We start from the raw sequence: 20,623 nt of genomic DNA, 5'->3' as shown, positions 1-20,623 counted from the left end.
AAGCGAAGTACCAACTTCTAATCTCGTGTGTGGGTGTATCTAGGCACAAGGAAGAACGCTGTTGAAAATTGGGTCGCCACGTCAAAATCCAAGATGGCCGCCGCCATGTATGTCTGAACCTTGTGAGCGAAATATCTTGAAAAATAAGCGAAGTACCAACTTCTAATCTGCTGTGTGGGTGTATCTAGGCACAAGCAAGAACGCTGTTTAAAATTGGGTCGCCACGTCAAAATCCAAGATGGCCGCCGCCATGTATGTCTGATGCCATGTAACTCTGAACCTTGTAACCTGCATATCTTGAAAAATAAGCGAAGTACAAACTTCTATTCTGGTGAGTGGGTGTATCTAGGCATAAGGAAGAAGGCTGTTGAAAATTGGGTCGCCACGTCAAAATCCAAGATGGCCGCCGCCATGTATGTCTGAACTTTGTGAGATGAATATCTTGAAAAATAAGCGAAGTACCAACTTCTAATTTGGTGTGTGGGTGTATCTCGGCATAAGGATGAACGCTTTTGAAAATTGGGTCGCCACGTCAAAATCCAAGATGGCCGCCACCATATATATGTCTGAAAACTGTGAGCGAAATATCTCGAACAATAAGCAAAGTAACAACGTCTAATCTGGTGTGTGGGTGTATCTCGATATAAGGAAGAACGCTATTGAAAATTGGGTCGCCATGTCAAAATCCAAGATGGCCGCTGCCATGTATGTCCGAACCTTGTGAGATGAATATCTTGAAAAATAAGCGAAGTACCAACTTCTAATTTGGTGTGTGGGTTTATCTCGCCATAAGGAAGAAAGCAATTGAAAATTGGGTCGCCACGTCAAAATCCAAGATGGCCGCCACCATCTATATGTCTGAACCTTGTGAGCGAAATATCTCGAAAAATAAGCGAAGTACCAACTTCCAATCTCGTGTGTGGGTGTATCTAGGCACACGGAAGAAGGCTGTTTAAAATTGGGTCGCCACGTCAAAATCCAAGATGGCCGCCGCCATGTATGTCTGCATCTTGTGAGATGAATATCTTGAAAGATAAGCGAAGTACCAACTTCTAATTTGGTGTGTGGGTGTATCTCGGCATAAGGAAGACCGCTATTGTAAATTGGGTCGCCACGTCAAAATCCAAGATGGCCGCCACCATATATATGTCTGAACCTTGTGAGCGAAATATCTTGAAAAATAAGTGAAGTACCTTCTGGTGTGTGGGTGTATCTAGGCATAAGGAAGAACGCTATTGAAAATTGGGTCGCCACGTCAAAATCCAAGATGGCTGCCTCCATGTATGTCTGAACCTTGTGAGCGAAATATCATATCATAGCATGTTTTCTGCGTGTTCCACTTTGTCAACTCACATCACTTCCCCGACGACGAACCTCAGCGTAATGCTTGTTTTTCAAGATATTCAGCTCACAACGTTCAGACATACATGGCATCAGACATACATGGTGGTGGCCATCTTGGATTTTGACGTGGGTTGCACCCACACACCAAATTCGAATGCGGTCCTTCGCTTATGCACGCACGCACGCCCGCACACACGCATGCCCGCGCGCACGCATGGATGGACGGACGGATGGATGGACACACGGACGGAGGGGAAAACCATAGTCCTCCTTTCGCTCCGCGGTGCGACGGGGGACAATAAGCGAAATACCAACTTCTAATTTGGTGTGTGGGTGTATCTCGGCATAAGGAAGAACGCTATTGAAAATTGGGTCGCCATGTCAAAATCCAAGATGGCCGCCACCATATATATGTCTGAACATTGTGAGCGAAATATCTTGAAAAATAAGCGAAGTACCAACTTATAATCTGGTGTGTGGGTGTATCTAGGCATAAGGAAGAATACTTTTGAAAATTGGGTCGCCACGTCAAAATCCAAAATGGCTGCCGCCATGTATGTCTGCACTTTGTGAGCAGAATATCTTGATAAATGAGCGAAGTACCAACTTCTAATCTGGTGTGTGGGTGTATCTAGGCATAAGGAAGAATGCTATTGAAAATTGGGTCGCCACGTCAAAATCCAAGATGGCCGCCTTGCGTCTTCAGTATGGTCAACTCGCATCACTTCACTGACGGGGGACCTAGGCGTAACGCTTGTCACTCTGGTTGTTTGTTTGTTTGTTGTACACCGCTCCTTTCCTATGCCATCTCCAGGCATTGCAAAACGTCATTGCCGGGCACTGAACGGGCTTGGCAATGACACACGGTGAAAGGGAGTACTCAGTTTTCACTCTGGTTGTTGTACACCGCACCTTTCCTATACCATCTCCAGGCATTGCAAATCGTCATTGCTGGGCACCGAAGGGGGCTCGGCAGTGACGCACGCTGAAAAGGAGTACTCAGTTTTCACTCTGGTTGTTTGTTTGTTTGTTTTCTTGCTTTCTTGTTGTACACCGCACCTTTCCTATGCCATCTCCAGGCATTTCAAATCGTCATTGCTGGGCACCGAAGGGAGATCGGCAGTGACGCACGCTGAAAGGGAGTACTCAGTTTTCACTCTGGTTGTTGTACACCGCACCTTTCCTATGCCATCTCCAGGCATTGCAAATCGTCATTGCTGGGCACCGAAGGGGGCTCGGCAGTGACGCACGCTGAAAGGGAGTACTCAGTTTTCACTGTGGTTGTTTGTTTGTTTGTTTGTTTGTTTGTCCGGATGATATCTCAGCCATCCTTTGAGCTAGGAAGCTGAAATTTCGGCACAATAGTGATCAAGTCGTTCATCAAAAACTGTATTTTTTTGTTTTTTGATTAATCAATTAATTGAGGAGTTATTTAATTATTAGCGATTAATTAAGTCCTTATTTAATTAATCAAATTTCCTTTCTCTTCTGACCATTAACTCAGGCACCTTTTGAGTTAGGAAGCTGATATTTGGACATGCCAATGACCAGATGATTTGGCTGCAAAGGCTATTTTTGATTTATTAATTAATCAATTAATCGATTAATTATTTAATTATTCGATTAATGACAATTTTTTTTTTTTTTTTTTTAGTTACAGATTCTGATGAAATGGTGGTGGTTTATGTGTTCTCTGACCGAATTGATTAATAATTTTTTAATGATTATTATTTATTTATTTTCATTATTGATCTTTTATTTAATTTTTTCTCATTTGGCCAATAGCTCAGGCATCTTTTGAGCTCGGAAGCTAATATTTGGACATGAGTGACCAAGTGATGTGGCTATCAAGGATATTTTTGATTTATTGATTAATCAAGTAATCAATTAATCGATTAATTACTTTAAAAAAAAATAATTCAGTTACAGATTCTGATGAAATGGTGGTGGTTTATGTATTCTGTGACCGAATTGATTAATAATTTAATTTTTTAATGATTATTATTTATTTATTTTCATTATTAGTCATTTATTTATTTTCTTTCTCATTTGGCTAATATCTCAGGCACCTTTTGAGCTGAGAAGCTAATATTTGGACATGACAGTGACCAAGTGATGTGGCCATCAAGGATATTTTTGATTTATTGATTAATCATTTTAATCAATTTATTATTTATTGATTAATTGATTAATTTATTTATTGATTAATCAATTAATTATTTATTTTTTTATTAATGACTTATTTAATTAAATTTCTAAAAAATTCAACTTTGGATGAAGCACTAGTGGTTTAGTTATGCCATTAGCCAATTGATTAAGAAAATATTTTGTGATAATCTTTTATTGATTTTAATTATACAATTAATCAATCAGTTAGCGTACACCTCTCCTTCCCAATGCAGCCTCTATGAGCTGCACTGCGGTATTGCCGGGCGCCTGAGGCGTCCCGGCAATGCCGTGCTGTAGGATATTTAATTATTTGGCATGGGGGCGGTGTACTTTGAATGTATGTGTACTTGTTTGTTTGTTTTCTTGTTTTCTTGTTTGTTTTCTTGTTTGTTTGTCCGGGTGTTATCTCAGCCATCCTTTGAGCGAGGAAGCTGAAATTTCGGCACAATAGTGAGTGAGTCCTTTTGTCAAAAATGCTATTTTTTGTTTTTTGATTAATCAATTAATTGAGGAGTTATTTAATTATTAGCGATTAATTAAGTACTTATTTAATTAATTAAATTTCCTTTCTCTTCTGGGCATTATCTCAGGTACCTTTTGAGTTAGGAAGCTGATATTTGGACATGCCAATGACCAGGTCATTTGGCTGCAAACGCTATTTTTGATTTATTAATTAATCAATTAATCGATTAATTATTTAATTATTCGATTAATGACTAAACTTTTTTTTTTAGAACTTACAGATTCTGATGAAATGGTGGTGGTTTATGTGTTCTATCACCGAATTGATTGATAATTTCATTTTTTAATGATTTTTATTTATTTATTTTCATTATTAATCATTTATTTATTTTCTCTCATTTGGCCAATATCTCAGGCACCTTTTGAGCTGGGAAGCTAATATTTGGACATGACAGTGACCAAGTGATGTGGCTATCAACGATATTTTTGATTTATTGATTAATCATTTAATCGATTAATTATTTATTGATTAATCAATTAATTATTTAATTTTTTATTAATGACTTAATTAATTAAATTTCTAAAAGATACATCTTCGGATAAGCACTAGTGGTTTATTTATGCTATTAGCCATTTGATTAAGAAAATATTTTATGAGAATCTTTTATTGATTTTAATTATGCAATTAATCAATCAATTATTGTACACCTCTCCCTCCCAATACAGTCCCTATGAGCTGCACGGCGGTATTGCCGGGCACCTGAGGCGCCCTGGCAATGCCACGCTGGAGGATATTTAATTATTTGGCATGGGGGCGGTGTACTTTGAATGTATCTGTACTTTTTTTTTTTTTTTTTTAATTCGCTCTAAACATGGGTGAAAGCTATTCAATGTTTGTGGGTTGTATAGAGTACAGTACAACTGTAATCGGTCATCGGTACAATCTGCCGATACAGATTACCGAAAAATAGCTGGTGTGTGTGTGTGTGTGTGTTTTGTTTACCAGTGAGATTTTGCAAAGTCAAATATACTAATACTGTACTGTATGTGCAAGAGACATTTATCACAAAGCAAAATTCTCCAACAATCTTGAACAAGATGTATTATTTCATAGTTTGGAAGTTAAAGAATTAAATGGTCCCCTTACCTCAGCAAACACAAAATATCCATCATAATCATGGGATATCTCTCCATTTTTTATCGCTGCAACAGAAGTTGGTCCACACTGGAATAGTCCTGTTCAATAACAAATTGAAAAACTGTCATAATTTTATCTCATTGATTTTTCACAAATTATTGATATTTGTGAGATGGCGAGATTATATTATGCACAAGAGAAAACTACTTTTAAGTACCTGTACTCATTTCTTGAGGTGTGGAATCGACTACCTGCCAACCTCCATATTTTGTTCCGAGGTTTCTCCTTTTTAGCCACGCCTCATTCCAGCAATGAAAGTTCCTAAAAATATATTCACACTTTGTTGATTTAAAAAAAATCTGCACTCATTCAAATCTGTACGACATCAGCAGGATTATGCCATAGGCAAAATCTCTCGCACCAACAAATCTTAAAAGTGTTCATTTTTTTTCATGCAAGAACAGAGTTGCAGTGGAGTTCCTTCTCCATATATTTTAGTCTTAGAGGCCTGCAAAAGTATTCACCCAAACATCCTCCAAAGTTTTCACATTTTGATGCCACCTGAGCTTATTACCCTGCGAAAGCGGGGTTATGCATTTAGTTGCGTAGGTGTGCCCTATGTGTTCCGTACGTGCGTGTCTGCATTTTAAAAATTCATTTTCTTGGCTACCGTTGGTCCGATTGACACGAAATTTTACCATAGAAGCGCCTCCGCCTGTATAATTTTTTATTCATAATTATGACGTGATAGGTCACTTGGTACGGACGCCATCTTGGAAAAAAGTTACACCTCTATATATCCCACACCGCTCAATGGAAAAAAATTGAAACATGGCTCATTGTCAAGTACTCCCCTTGGGGAATAAGATATGTTAATGATGATGTCATCGGTGCCTTCGTTATGACGTCATAATTCGACAAGTACAACACTTATCCGATCATTGTGAATTTTTTTTCTCAGCAACAGTTGGTCTGATGGGCAAAACATTTTCACAGTAGTGTGAAAACTTGGAGGCTGGGTCATGATATGACCCAGCCTCGTCAAGTAGAATATTTCAATGATAATCATGATGTCATAGATTATGTGGTACAAGCGCCATCTTGGAAAAACTGAAAAATGTTGCACCTGTATATCTCCAAAACCGCTGCATCGAAAAAATTGAAACATGGCTCATTGTAAATAACTCCATATGGGGAATAGGTGCTGTTAACGATGACGTCATTGGTGCCATAATTATGACGTTATAATTCGACAGGGACAACGCTTAGTCTGATCAGTTTGAAATGTATTGAGCGTGATCTATGCAACAATTATATTAGAGAATATAAATTTATGATGTCATCGCTCACGTGGTCTGGCAGCCATATTGGATCAAAGAAAAAGAAACGTTCAAAAACATAAGAGTTGGCTCATAACAAGTTGACTGCGCAGTGTAAGTATTCTATGAATACCATCGTTTCATGATGCTTTCAAATCAAACTTAATATGCAGAGTCTTCACAAACTACTCCAAAGTGATGAAGTTAAAAAAAAATGCAAATACAATGTGAATAAGTTACATTAACAGCGAAATTCAGATGATTCTCAGTTCCATAAGCATTCAAACCCTTTGCCTAATTTACCCTAAATCAGTGCAGGATCAAATTATTTGTTTGAAAGGTTACAAAATGAGTACATACAGGTGAAACCTATTACAATCAGTGCTTTAACTTAGAAATTAATCTCCCCCAATTATCTAAGGAGTTTTAATGTGCAACTCACTTGGTTAATCAACAAGGCACGCATCAAGATCATTGAGATTTCCAAAGATGTCAGACATGAAGTGGTGGAGAGGCACCATTCAGGAGAGGGCTATAAGAAGATTTCAAAGTCAATCATTATCTCTTTGAGTTGGGGAAATCCATCATTAAGAAGAAGAAGACTATCATACCACCCAGACTCTACACAGATCAGGTCGCCCAGCCAAACTCAGCAGCTGGGCAAACAGGAAACTGGTTTGGGATGTCACTGTATAACCAACAATGACTTTGAAATATAAAGAAGGCTCTATGTCTAAGATGGCGGTCAGTGTTCATCAATCAATCATATCCCGTTCCCCACACAAAGCTGGCCTCTATGGACAGATAATAATAATAATAATAATTCATTTATTTTGTATAGCGCTTTTCCAGAAGCCCAAAGGCGCTTTGACAGAGTGGAAAACATAATGCATAACAATACATGAAAACAACAATTGCAAAAAGACAAGAATCAAGAAAACAAACAGCAGCGATATACGGCATATATATAAGACAAGAATCAAAAAGACAAGACAAGAATCAATAGGGAAATATTTAAAGCAAAAGGAGGGAGAAGGAGAAGAGATAGTCAGGGGTTAAATGCTGTGGGTTGAATGTTGAATGCAGCGTTGAACAGGTGGGTCTTTAGTGATGTTTTGAATGTGGTGAGTGAGGAGGAGTCTCTGATGGTGTGAGGTAGTGAGTTCCAGAGGGTGGGAGCAGCGATGGAGAAGGCCCTGTCCCCCCAGGATCTGAATTTGGTCCGGATGGAGGGGGTCAGGAGGTTGGTACCAGCAGAGCGGAGGTTGCGGGTGGGAGTGTGTCTGGAGAGGAGGTCAGCCAGGTAGGATGGGGCCAGGTTATGGAGGGCTTTGTATGTCAGGAGGAGGATTTTGTACTGGATTCTCTGGGGGATGGGGAGCCAGTGAAGCTTGTAAAGGACGGGGGTGATGTGGTCACGGGTCCGGGAATGAGTGAGTAGACGGGCAGCGGAGTTCTGAATGTATTGGAGTTTATTGGTGATTTTTGAGGGTGAACCATAGAGGAGGCTATTGCAGTAGTCCAGACGGGAGGTGATGAAGGCGTGGATGAGGGTTTCTGCAGCCGTGGAGGAGAGGGATGAGCGGAGACGGGCAATGTTTTTCAGGTGAAAGAAGGCTGACTTTGTGATCTGTTTAGTGTATTTGTCGAAGGAAAGGGTTTGGTCAAAGATGACAATGACAACAGATGGCAATAAAGAAGCCATGACTGAAAAAGATGCATCTAAAGCTCATATGGAGTTTGTGAAAAAGTATCATCATGATACTACAGGCATGTCGAGAAATGTTTTGTGGTCAGACGAGACAAAGATTGAACTTGGTCTAAATTCAAAGTGTTACTATATATCTGGCACAAGCCTGGCACTGCACATCACCCAGTCAACACCATCCCCATTGGCAAGCTTGGTGGTGGCAGCATCATGTTATGGGGCTGCTTTTCATCAGCAGGGACTGGTTAGCTTGGCAGGATAAAAGGGTCAATGGACGATGCAAAGTACAGGAGAATCATTGATGAAAACCTGCTTGAGTCAGCCATGAATCTGAAACTGAGTAGGAGATTCACATTTCAGCAGGACAATGATCCAAAGAACAAAGCTAAAGCCACACTGGAGTGGCTGAATAAAAAGAAAATAAATGTTTATTGAGTGTCCCAGTCAACGTCCTGACTTGAACCCAATTGAACATTTATAGTGAGACTTGAAGATTGTAGTCCATCGACGATCTCCATCAAGCTTGGCAGAACTAGAGCAATTTTCACATGAAGAATGTGCAAAGATTTCATCATCTGACTGTGCAAAGTTGGTAGAGACCGGCCCAAAAAATCTCATAGCAGTCATTGCTGCAAAAGGTGCTTTCACCAATAACTAACTAAGGGCCTGAATATTTTTACAACCAGTGAATTTTAATTTGTACATTATTTTTAAAGGTATTCCTGACACGTAACCTCCAACTATAAGTGTTTAGTTTGATCTCTTCATTTATGAATGAATAAAAGAGTTGATTTGGAAAATTGTTTATTCATAATTTGGAATTCATCTAAATGTGGCTTTATTGGTAGACGGTGAATACTTTTACAGGCCACTCTATCTCAATCTTAATTTTGAATATCAAGCAAAATATGAATATTCATCAAATCCCAAAAATATAATCACCAGATGGAATCACGAGACAATGAATTTAAGACATTGAAGGATTCATCCACAAATATGTCAATGATGACATTTTTGTCAGTGTCGTGAGCAGATGAGAAGTTGGTGATGGTGCGGCAGGGGATTCCCAGGGAGCGTATCACTGAACAATACAGGTAAAAAAAAAATGATGAGGGTGATCGTTTATAAAATCAAAAATAAATAAGTGCATGGGGATAACAATTTTATTGCAGATTTAATTCCACAGTCAAATCAATAACTGCAGAAAAGTCAGATATTTGCATCAAGAAATCAACACCGAACTAAACACAGCTTTTCTTGAAACACAATTACAAAAGTCAACACACAATCTGTTGATCCATATTTTAATATCAATTACTAGCATTATCCAAAACGTAATCATGCCGACACGGAATGTGTGTAAGTGATGCGATCATGCTCACCAGTGGTCAATACACCTGCAAACACCCAACACTGTCCATATTTCACAGAATTTCCGGTTTTGTGGAATTTACGGAGAATCTCGACACTGCCATTCCATGCCATTGGCGAGATGCCATTCGAAAAAGTCCCACTCCAATTACCAACAAGAACTCCACCTTCATCATTCGAGTTTATCTGGTGAGAAGGGCATAACCAAAATTATACATTTTTCAAAAGAAAGTGTTAATTAATTAATGAAAATGCTGTTGATAATAACGTGGAATAATGAAAATGTGGTGTTTAAATATGTTTCATCACATTATTTTACAGGGGAATACAAGAAATGTTTATTTTGGGTTGTTGTTTATTTATTTTTCGATTATTATTCATATTTTAGTTCTCTCAGCTTTCTTCTATTTGTGACAGGCTGGGATACCTGTTCTATGAACGGAAATAATGAGCAAGTATTGATGCCACCCTTTGTTGCAAAACTGCACCACACCACATTATTCATAACTCGTGAAAACCTGTGGCTTTTCCATAGAAAGTGTCATTGAGACGACTGTATGGATGTAAGCTTTCTGTTGCCATTGCTGAGATCTCTATTTATTGTGCTTGAGGCCCATCACAAAGAGCTAAATGTCACAAATAGTTAGATGGGAGCTCTGTTCAAAGCATTGTAGATTGTAAGCAGTATTCATCACATTTCATAAAATCCATGGAAATCTCCACGCATGGCTGGCGGACTTCCTCTCTGGTCGAAGTCAACGTGTGGCTCTGAATGGGTTTCTCTCATCTCCTCTTCCCGTTCAGGCTGGAGTTCCCCAAGGCAGTGTTCTGGGCCCTGTGCTTTTTCTGGTCTTCATCAATGATCTCTCCGACTCTCTTGAAAATCCTCTCTATCTCTTTGCTGATGACTCTACTCTCTGTCGCTCCATTCTTCATCCCTCAGATCGGCAGTCTGCAGCCTCCTCACTCTCTGCAGACCTGGACAAAATAACAGACTGGGCAAACAAGTGGAACATGTCTTTCAATCCTGACAAATCTCACACTCTTACGATGTCTCTCCGAAAAGACCGACTGGACAACCCTCCCATCTACTTTCTGAATAATCCTCTCCAAGAAGTTCCGTCACTCAAACTTTTGGGTCTCACTATCTGCCATGATCTTTCCTGGGAAAACCACATTTCAAATCTGGCCTCCAAAGCCAGTCGCCGACTGGGCATCCTCCGTCGTGCAAAGTCCTTCCTTGGCACACCTGAGCTCCTCACCACGTACAAGGCTTTCATCCGCAGCTCAATGGAATACTGCTCTCCCCTCTGGGCTGGTGCTCCTGCCTCACACCCAGCTCGTCTTCACGCTGTTGAAACCAAAGCGTTCAGAATCATTGGAATCTCCCGCGATGAAGCTACCTCCGAGGGCCTTTCACTTACTCACCGCAGGCAGGTTGGTGGTCTTTCCGTCTTCTACCGACTCCTCTCTGGCGTTGCCCCCCCCAGCTCTCTCTGGGCTCTGTCCCGCAAATATTCCTACAGGTCGCACAAGATCTGCCTGCAACCCTCTTATGGTCAAACTGCCAAAATCAAGACTCTCTGCTCACCTTCACTCCTTCATTCCTCTTTTCTCCCGCCTCTGGAACAAACTCCCTCACTCTCTTCAATCCCACTCCACCCTCCAGGTCTTTAAAACAGCTGTTCACCACCATCTCTTATCTTCCCCCATCCAAAACATTGATCTTTTCTATCCCCGATAATTTCACCCCAAGTCCACTTTTTGAAATACCAACTTCTGTCCTGGAAGTCCTTGGTGTCCTTGTGTTTTATACTTCTCCCACCCCCCCCCCCCTTCCCACGCCTCCTCCCCCCAAGCCCTCTCCCTCCCACACATCTCCCTGCTCTTAAATGTTGTGTGCTCTCAAGTGTTTGCGTGCTTCCCATTCTCTTGTCTTCCGCTCCCTCTTTTTATATATTTTGTTTGTCTGGTTGATTTGTTTGTGAAGTAAATGTCAGCTCTTTCACGAGCCTCGATTCAGTATACAAAAAAAAAAAAAAAAAGTAAAAAAAAAAGTAATAATGCTGGCTTTTGCTCCAGCCCAAGGGTAGCAGGTGGAATGGTTGGGGAATAGGGCAGAAACCTAGAAGGCAGGCCCTGGTGCAAAATAACCCGACATTAAAAACCCAGGCAGTGTATAAGCATGAACCACACTCGAAAGCTGAAGGCTAAAAGGCTAAGCCCGATACATGCTTGGTCCTTCACAAGCGCCGTGAAACCCATATATAGACAAATATGGGCTCATGGTTGCTTTACGTTTACAATGAGGGGGAAACATAGGGAAGACATGGCGATTGTGAATACTGTGCAACACTTACCGTAGCAGATGCATGGCTTTGGTTTACTGCAGCACAAAAATGGCAAACGTATTATTTAGTTAGGTTACAATTGTGGGTGGAGTAAGCCCAGCTGTCTAGCCAATGGGTGAAAGACAGTATAATTAGTTAAGATGGCCTTCTCCCGTGGTATGTGTCACATGATAGCTGTTAGCCAATCAGTTTGTATATAAATAAAAAAGAGGGGAATATAAAAAATCAAAGTGTGTAATAAGCCTTTTAAAGCTGAGGTAGTGGATGAAAATCCCCTTTGGACAATCCCTGGGTCGGACTTGTGTGTCAAATGTGGTGGATGTCGGCCCAGTGGTCTTTGCAAAAAAGCGAACAGACAGACAGAAGACAAATTTTATTTATTATATTCAATGGTGCACCAGAGAAGCAATATCACACCAAAATATTCCATTACATAGACAAGGAAACCATTCTTCAGAAGAGATTTATGGGCAGAAAATGGAATCCTTTAAATATTTGGAAATTTCTCACCACATCAGAGACATAGTTGCAACAACCAAAAGAGCAGGTGTGTGACAGCAAATCATGATAGTTTAAATCGTAAAAAACATTTATTTGTGTATCAGTCTTTAAATTAATTAATAATGGCATCGAACAATATTTGCTTATGTGTAAGACAGGAGGGAGTGGAGGAAGCACACATGCCTTTGAGTTGTCTAGTCTGGGTTCGATTGTCGACTTGCCTATTAATGGTTGCATTGGTACTTTGCTAGTCGGATGTTTGGGTGTTGTCTGCCAGTATTGATTGCTGGTGGGTGGTAGAGATCCCAAGATGTATTGATAAAGAGTGAGTGAGTTATCGCAAACTCTCTGGTCTAATATGCCAAGTGCTTTCCCTGCCTAGCTGCACAAAGCCCAACTCTCAAGTCACCCTATTCACTCAACCGGAAACCAACGATACATGGCAGAGCCTGAATTATGGCAATGATAAATAACAACAAGAACATATATCTACTATTTTACGATGTCATCACGACAGTACAAGCATGAAAATATCCAGGTTTTCCATTATACTCTTCTATGAGAGCTTCTATGAGAGCAATTTAATCCTGACAAATCTCTCACTCTTACGATGTCTCTCCGAAAAGACCGACTGGACAACCCTCCCATCAACTTTCTGAATAATCCTCTCCAAGAAGGTCTGTCGCTCAAGCTTTTGGGTCTCACTATCTGCCATGATCTTTCTTGGGAAAACCACATTTCCAAGCTGGCCTCCAAAGCCAGTCGCCGACTGGGCATCCTACGTGGTGCGAAGTCCTTCCTTGGCACACCTGAGCTCCTCACCACATACAAGGTTTTCATCCGCAGCTCAATGGAGTACTGCTCTCCCCTCTGGGCTGGTGCTCCTGCCTCACACCTAGGTCGTCTTCACGCTGTTGAAACCAAAGCGTTCAGAATCATTGGAATCTCCCGCGATGAAGCTAACTCCGAGGGCCTTTCACTTACTCACCGCAGGCAGGTTGGTGGTCTTTCCGTATTCTACCGACTCCTCTCTGGCCTTGCTCCTCCAGCTCTCTCTGGGCTCTGTCCCCCAAATATTCCTACAGGTCGCACAAGGTCTGCCTGCAACCCTCTTATGGTTAAACTGCCAAAATCAAGAGTCTCTGCTCACGTTCACTCTTTCATTCCTCTTTTCTCCCACCTCTGGAACAAAGTCCCTCACTCTCTTCAATCCCACTCCTCCCTCCAGATCTTTAAAACAGCTGTTCACCACCATCTCTTATTCCCCCATCCAAAACCTTGATCTTTTCTACCCCCGCTAATTTCACCCCAAATCCACTTTTTTGAAATACCAACTTCTTTCCTGGAAGTCCTTGGTGTCCTTGTCTTTATACTTCTCCCACCCCCACCCCCCTTCCCACGCCGCTTCCCCCCAAGCCCTCTCCCTCCCACACATTCCCGATGTCCCTGCTCTCAAATGTTGTGTTTGTGTGCTTCCCCTCTCTCCCCATCTTGTCTACCGCTCCCCTTTTTATATACTTTGTTTGTTTGTCTGTTTGATTTGTTTGTGTGATAAATGTTAGCTCTTTCACGAGCCTCGATTATGTATACAAAAAAAGAAAAAAAGAAAAAAAAAGTCAATTTGCTCATGATGGTAACAACATGCAGGGGCCATTAAATGCATTAATATTTGTTCGTCTTTCCTTCTCCATTTTACCTTCTATTTTAAAGTTATATTTTCATATCTACCTTTGCTCCTTTATTTTACTCTCAATGTCTATAACATTGACAACATTGTTTTTGCCAAATTTAAGAGCTAAAGCAATGCACCTTTTTGAATATGCTTTGAGTTAAAAGTTTTCTCTGGCTGAGGACAAGATAAAATGGGATATCAATGTGACAAACACGATAGTCACTCACCCACTTTTGCAGTTTATCTACATATTACATTCATCTCAAATAGGTGGATAATTATTGGCGTTTCATGGGTTTGACTTCCCCAGAAGCAGTGGCAGAAAGAAAGTGGCAATTCTATATGTGGGAAAATTATGTGCTTGGTTGGGGACCATCCAGATAGCTCAGATGGCAGAGCACTGTTATGCTTCACCAGAGTAACTGGGTTTAACTCACAGCCTGGGCAGGTAACCCTCCCACATATATTGATTGAATATCCATATTACTTAACTAGAGCACACTGCCACCCCTGAACACTGCCACCTTGTTACTGCCTTTCATGGTTACATCCTCCATATCACACAGCATGATGTGTGTGGCTGCTCTCTGAATTTGAGAATTTCCATGACATAATGTGCCACTGAATTGCCTAATGACATGAGAGGGTTAGCCACCATGATCCCGCACTGACTTCAAAACTGATATTTTTTTCCGCATCCTAAGTTTAGCAAGACTAGGCTAACATCACAACTGGGATCGAGGAAAAGGCTGATGAAGACAACAAGGAGCTGATACTGCAGGTCCCCCACCTTTTGGGTGAAATGAGTAATAGTTCCGGATGAAAACGAAATCTATGAAAACTAAGTCTTGAATGTTTTTTGAAATGTCTCGTACACAAGCTACCGAGATGGTTGCCATGACAACATAATTCAGCCAATCGCAGCCTATTTTAAACGAGGTTGAGAGTGCCATGAGGAACAGATCTCTGCATTGTGAAAGCCAAATATTCAACGGTTTCTGAAATATAGTGCACACAAACGTACATATCCCACACTGATCACACATCGGGTGGTCGGTAGTTTGGTCGGTCAGGTGATCGGTCATTTGGACGGAGCTCATTTTAATGTCCCCCATCTCCAACCAGGTGCAGAGGACAAATAAAAACAGCACTCTAGGAATATTATGGGAGACCGGGCTCGAGTTTGCGAGCGATTCAGGAATGAAGCGTGCGGTAAGGTAAAGGATTTACAGGAGGCTGTATAGAGAAAGGTGTTTGGAAATTAAAAGAGATGTTACACTTTAATCTATAATTTAAAAGACTAAATTTGACAATGTGATGAATAGAGGAGAAAATTGGAGATGAGAGAAAAGAATAATTTTCAGTATATTTTTGGGACTGAACATCTTGAGGAATGAGCTGTGAATGAGTGGGGATTTCTTTTGTGGAACTTTTTATGGCGTGGCCCATAGGGCAAAGCCGTCTAGAACAGGTTGTCTATGTATTTATGTATGTCACCTCAAATGTATACCCTTGTGGGGTATAATCTAGATTACAGTAGAGCTTCCCTCAGTCCTGTAAGTAAAACTTACCTCACGGATGTCTGGATTCCTCCAAATTTCTTTGTTTAATGTTATAAACAGCATTATCGACTGTTTAAAAAGCTAATCATATGTGTTTGTGGTTTATAATATTTTACAAGCCCAGCTACGCCGCTGTTAGACTTTCGGTCTTGTTTTAGAACAACAGTGAGAGGGAGGATGGGAATGGCGGGCGTCATGACGTCATTGCCGGGCATCGAATGGAGCCTGGCAATAACATGCGATGAAAGGGAGTACTCAGTTTTCAATCCGGTTGTTTGTTGTAGACCGCTCCTTTCCTATGCCGTCTCCAGGCGCTGCATAACATCATTGCCGGGCACCGAAGGGGGCTCGGCAAGGACGTACGCTGAAAGGGAGTACTCAGTTTTCACTCCGGTTGTTTGTTGTAGACCGCTCCTTTCCTATGCCATCTCCAGGCGCTGCATAACATCATTGCCGGGCACCGAAGGGGGCTCAGCAATGACACACGCTGAAAGGGAGTACTCAGTTTTCACTCTGGTTGTTTGTTTGTTTGCTTTCTTGTTTTCCCGGGCGATATCTCAGCCATCCTTTGAGCTGGGAAGCTGAAATTTGGGCACAATAGTGAGTAAGTACTTTGTCAAAATATTTTTTTCGTTTTTTGATTAATCAATTAATTGATTAGTTACCTAATTATTATCGATTAATTTAGTACTTATATATTTCCTTTCTGTTTTGGCCAATATCTCAGGCACCTTTTGAGATAGGAAGCTAATATTTGGACATGACAATGACCAGGAGATTTGGCTGTAAAGGCTATGTTTTTTTATTTGTTGATTAATCCATTCATCGATTAATTATTTAATTATTCGATTAATGACTTCATAAATTAATTTTTTTTAAAGTTACAGATTCGGATGAAATGGTGGTGGTTTATGTAGTCTATTAGCCAATTGATTAAATATTTAATTTTTATTATTAATAATTATTTATTTTCATTATTAGTCATTTATTTGTTTTCTTTCTTATCTGGGCAATATCTCAGGCACCATTTGAGCTAGGAAGCTGAGAGTTGGACACGGCAGTGTCCAGGTGATGTGGCTATAAAGGATATTTTGATTTATTGATTAATCAATTAATCAATCAATTATTTATTGATTAATAAATTAATGGTTTAATTTTTCCGATGAATGACTTATTTCATTAATTTTCTAAAAGTTACAGCTTCGGATGAAGCACTGGTGGTTTCGGTCTGCTATTAGTCAATTTATTAATTGTTTTATTATTTAATGATTATTATTTATTTATTTTCTTTCTCATCTGGGCAATATCTCAGGAACATTTTGAGTTAGGAAGCTGATATTTGGACACGACAGTGACCGAGTGACTTGACTGTAAAGTGTATTTTTGATTTATTGATTAATGAATTAATCAATTATTTATTTATTTTTTAATAAATAAATGATTTAATTTTTTCGATTAATGACACATTTAATTAATTTTGAAAAAGTTACAGCTTCGGATGAAGCACTGGTGGTTTGGGTATGCTATTGGCCAATTAATGAAGAAAATATTTTATGATAATTATTTATTGATTTTAATTATGCAATTAATCAATCAATTATTGTACACCTCTCCCTCCCAATACAGTCTCGATGCACTGCATGGCGGTATTGCCGGGTGCTAGAGGCACCCCGGCAATGCCGCGCTGAAGGATATTTATTTATTTGGCATGGGGGCGGTGTACTTTGAATGTAGCTCTGCTTGTATGAGTTCCTTTCCAAGGAAATTCATCGCAGGAGGAAGCTATTTCATCCATCAACTGTGCACTGTGGTTGCGAACCAATGATTGTTTGTCTTTGCTCTATCCTTTTTAAATGCTGAGTTTCAAGCAAGGAAGAACAATGTTTAAAGTGTTTAGTTTGACACGACCGTGGTTCGAATCACCAATTTCTTCTAGACTCAGAGCAAATGCTCTAACCATTATGACACTGAGTCTAGTGAAAGGATAAAAAAAAAAGACTGAAATAAATGGCGAAGGAGTTCAATGAGGTTGCAGATACTGGTGTCAAACATATGGCTGACACTTTGCAATCACATTTTTACCTCCACCACCAAAGGTAGTTTCCTGTTGTATTTATTTTATATTTTTGAATGAATGGAAGAAAAGTATAGGAGGACAGGGGAGGACAGAGAGAAGGGTAACAGGCAAATGACTTTGGTTGAGATTTTATCCCAAACTTACCAAAGCAGAAATGGTGCGAACAACATTGACAGCGTCTCCTCGATTTTCTGACGATTGCAGAAGCAGCAAGCTTGCATCAAGAATGGTCTTTTCGAACTTCAAAAACAGGAAATAAAACACATCAGTTGTTACATTTGCTACATTACATATTGCATTGTATGCATATATATATGTGTATATGTGTATATCTATATATATATATATATATATATATATATATATATATATATATATATATATATATATACAGCCACGTGAAAAAGTAACTACACCCCATGTAAAGTTTTGACGTTTTCAACATATTTCAACATACAGCTATTTGATCTTCATTTCAACAATATTGATAGATAAAGGTGATATAATATAACAAATATCATGAAACATTTACATTTTGTAGTCCATTGTATAATTTAAATAAACATAAATGCAAATTTCGCATGTGGAAAAAGTATGTACACCCCTACATTTATCACTACTTCAAATACCTAAAATTAGAATCATGTGCACCAGCTCAGGTGCAAATGATTAGAACATCGTTAGAGAGGATATTGGAGGAACCTGTCATATTTAAACCTCAGACATTTAGTTTGGTTTGCTCTTTGTTGTTGAAGTGTGCGGCGTCACCATGCCTAGATCAAAAGAGCTCTCTGAGGCCTTCAGAAAGAAGGTTATAGATGCCTACGAATCTGGAAAGGGATTTAAAAAGATCTCTAAACAATTTGAAATCAATCATTCAACTGTATGGAAGATCATCTACAAGTGGAGAGGATTCCAAACAACTGCCAACTTGTTCAGGCCAGGCCACCCCAGCAAGTTCAGCCCGAGAGCAGACCGCAAGATGCTGAAAGAAGTCTCTAAGAACCCCAGAATGTCATCACGGGACCTACAGGTAGCTCTTGCCAATTTTGATGTCAAGGTGCACGAGTCTACCATTAGAAAGAGGCTGCACAAATTTGATCTGCATGGGAGGTGTGCCAGGAGGAAACCTTTGCTGTCCAGAAAGAACATCAGGGCAAGACTAAAGTTTGCCAATGAACACCGAGGCAAAGACCAGCACTTCTGGAACAATGTGCTCTGGACAGATGAGTCAACGGTAGAGCTATTTGGCCACAGTACCAGAAGACATGTTTGGCGAAAACCAAAGACAGCATTTGACCACAAGAACCTGATACCAACTGTAAAGCATGGTGGTGGAAATATTATGGTTTGGGGCAGCTTTGCTGCATCAGGGCCTGGGCAGCTCACCATCATAGAATCCACTATGAATTCTTCATTGTACCAGAGGGTACTTGAGGATAATATGAGGCCATCTGTCGGAAAGTTGAAGCTCAACCGAAGATGGACCTTGCAACATGACAATGACCCTAAACATACCAGTAAATCCACCAAGGAATGGCTGAAAAGAAAGAAATGGAGGGTTCTGGAATGGCCAAGTCAAAGCCCAGATCTAAATCCCATCGAGATGTTGTGGGGGGATTTGAAACGAGCTGTGCATGCAAGAAACCCCTCAAACATCGCACAGCTGAAAGAATTCTGCATGGAGGAATGGGCAAAAATTTCTCCCAGTCGATGTCAGAGACTGGTAGAGTGGTAGACAGTTATAAGAAACGCCTACTTGAGGTTGTTTCTGCCAAAGGGGGGCAATACCACCTATTAGAGCCAAGGGTGTACTTACTTTTTCCACATGGGAAATTTGCATTTTTGTTTTTTAAATTACACAATGGACTACAAAATGTAAATGTTTCATGATATTTGTTATATTATATCACCTTTATCTATCAATATTGTTGAAATGAAGATCAAATAGCTGTATGTTGAAATATGTTGAAAAAGTCAAAACTTTACATGGGGTGTACTTACTTTTTCACGTGACTGTATATACTAGCCGAAAGCATCTGGCGATGCGCGGGTTCTTTTTGAATGAATTTACTACTATAATTCAGCTTTTACTTGTGGCCGTAGAAGATTGACTACTATAATTCAGCTCAGCTTTTAATTGCGAAATGGGCCCAGCCCGGCCGAGGTGGCCTTGACCGGCCTCACCACCTAGCCTATAACCTTCCCGGGCTCGTCCCAACATTTTAAGTTCTTTTTCAATGAATTTACTACTATAATTCAGCTTTTACTCGCAGCTGTAGACGATTGACTACTACAATTCAGCTCAGCTTTTAATTGCGAAATGGGCCCAGCCCGGCCGAATTGGACCTCGACCGGCCTCGCCACCTAGCCTATAACCTTCCCGGGGCCCGTCCCGACATTTTTTGTGTCAGAGGTTTCCTCCTATCTTTCACCGTTCAGGAGATTAGTGCGTGCAGACAAACAAACAAACAAACAAACAAAAACTTTATTTTATATATATAGAAGATAGATAGAAGATAGATATGATATAATATATATATATATATACATATATATATATATATATATATATATATATATATCTATATATATATATATATATATATATATATATATATATATATATATATATATTCATATATATATATATATATATACACATATATATATATATATAGATATATATTGTTGTGGATATGAGAATGTTTTTTTATTTTATTGTTGTGGTAAAAGGTTGTTGTAAAAGGTTGTTGTAAAATATCACCCCTCCTCCCTCCGTTTGTGGTTGTATAAAGGTCGAAGGGCGTTCCTGTAGTTAGTCCATAAAACATACATGCAGGACACGATATATCTTTTTTGACAGTTATATCCTTATTATGTGTATTAGTGTAAGGCTGTGTCTTCCATTAATTGAAATACTCCATTGCACCAGTGAAAGAGAATAGA

The 20,623-nt window shown here is 39.8% G+C and overlaps 1 protein-coding gene across 1 annotated transcript; it reads right to left on the bottom strand.

Annotated features, from left to right (window-relative positions):
• Positions 1–5,122: 5,122 nt before the first annotated feature.
• LOC137421228 (protein-glutamine gamma-glutamyltransferase E-like) lies at positions 5,123–17,914 on the bottom strand (the record flags this gene model as incomplete). The annotated part of the gene is made up of 5 exons (XM_078769581.1): positions 5,123–5,211; positions 5,331–5,434; positions 9,083–9,221; positions 9,523–9,697; positions 17,819–17,914. Coding segments are annotated over 5 exons (603 nt in total), but the record flags the coding sequence as incomplete, so codon positions are not given.
• Between the last annotated feature and the right edge of the window lie 2,709 nt (positions 17,915–20,623).

Source organism: Myxine glutinosa, unplaced genomic scaffold (assembly GCF_964187855.1).
Source record: "Myxine glutinosa unplaced genomic scaffold, kmMyxGlut1.1 SCAFFOLD_3202, whole genome shotgun sequence".
NCBI classification, from domain to species: domain Eukaryota; kingdom Metazoa; phylum Chordata; class Myxini; order Myxiniformes; family Myxinidae; genus Myxine; species Myxine glutinosa.
Note: the sequence above shows the minus strand (reverse complement) of the source record. Positions and strands in the feature narration are given on the sequence as shown.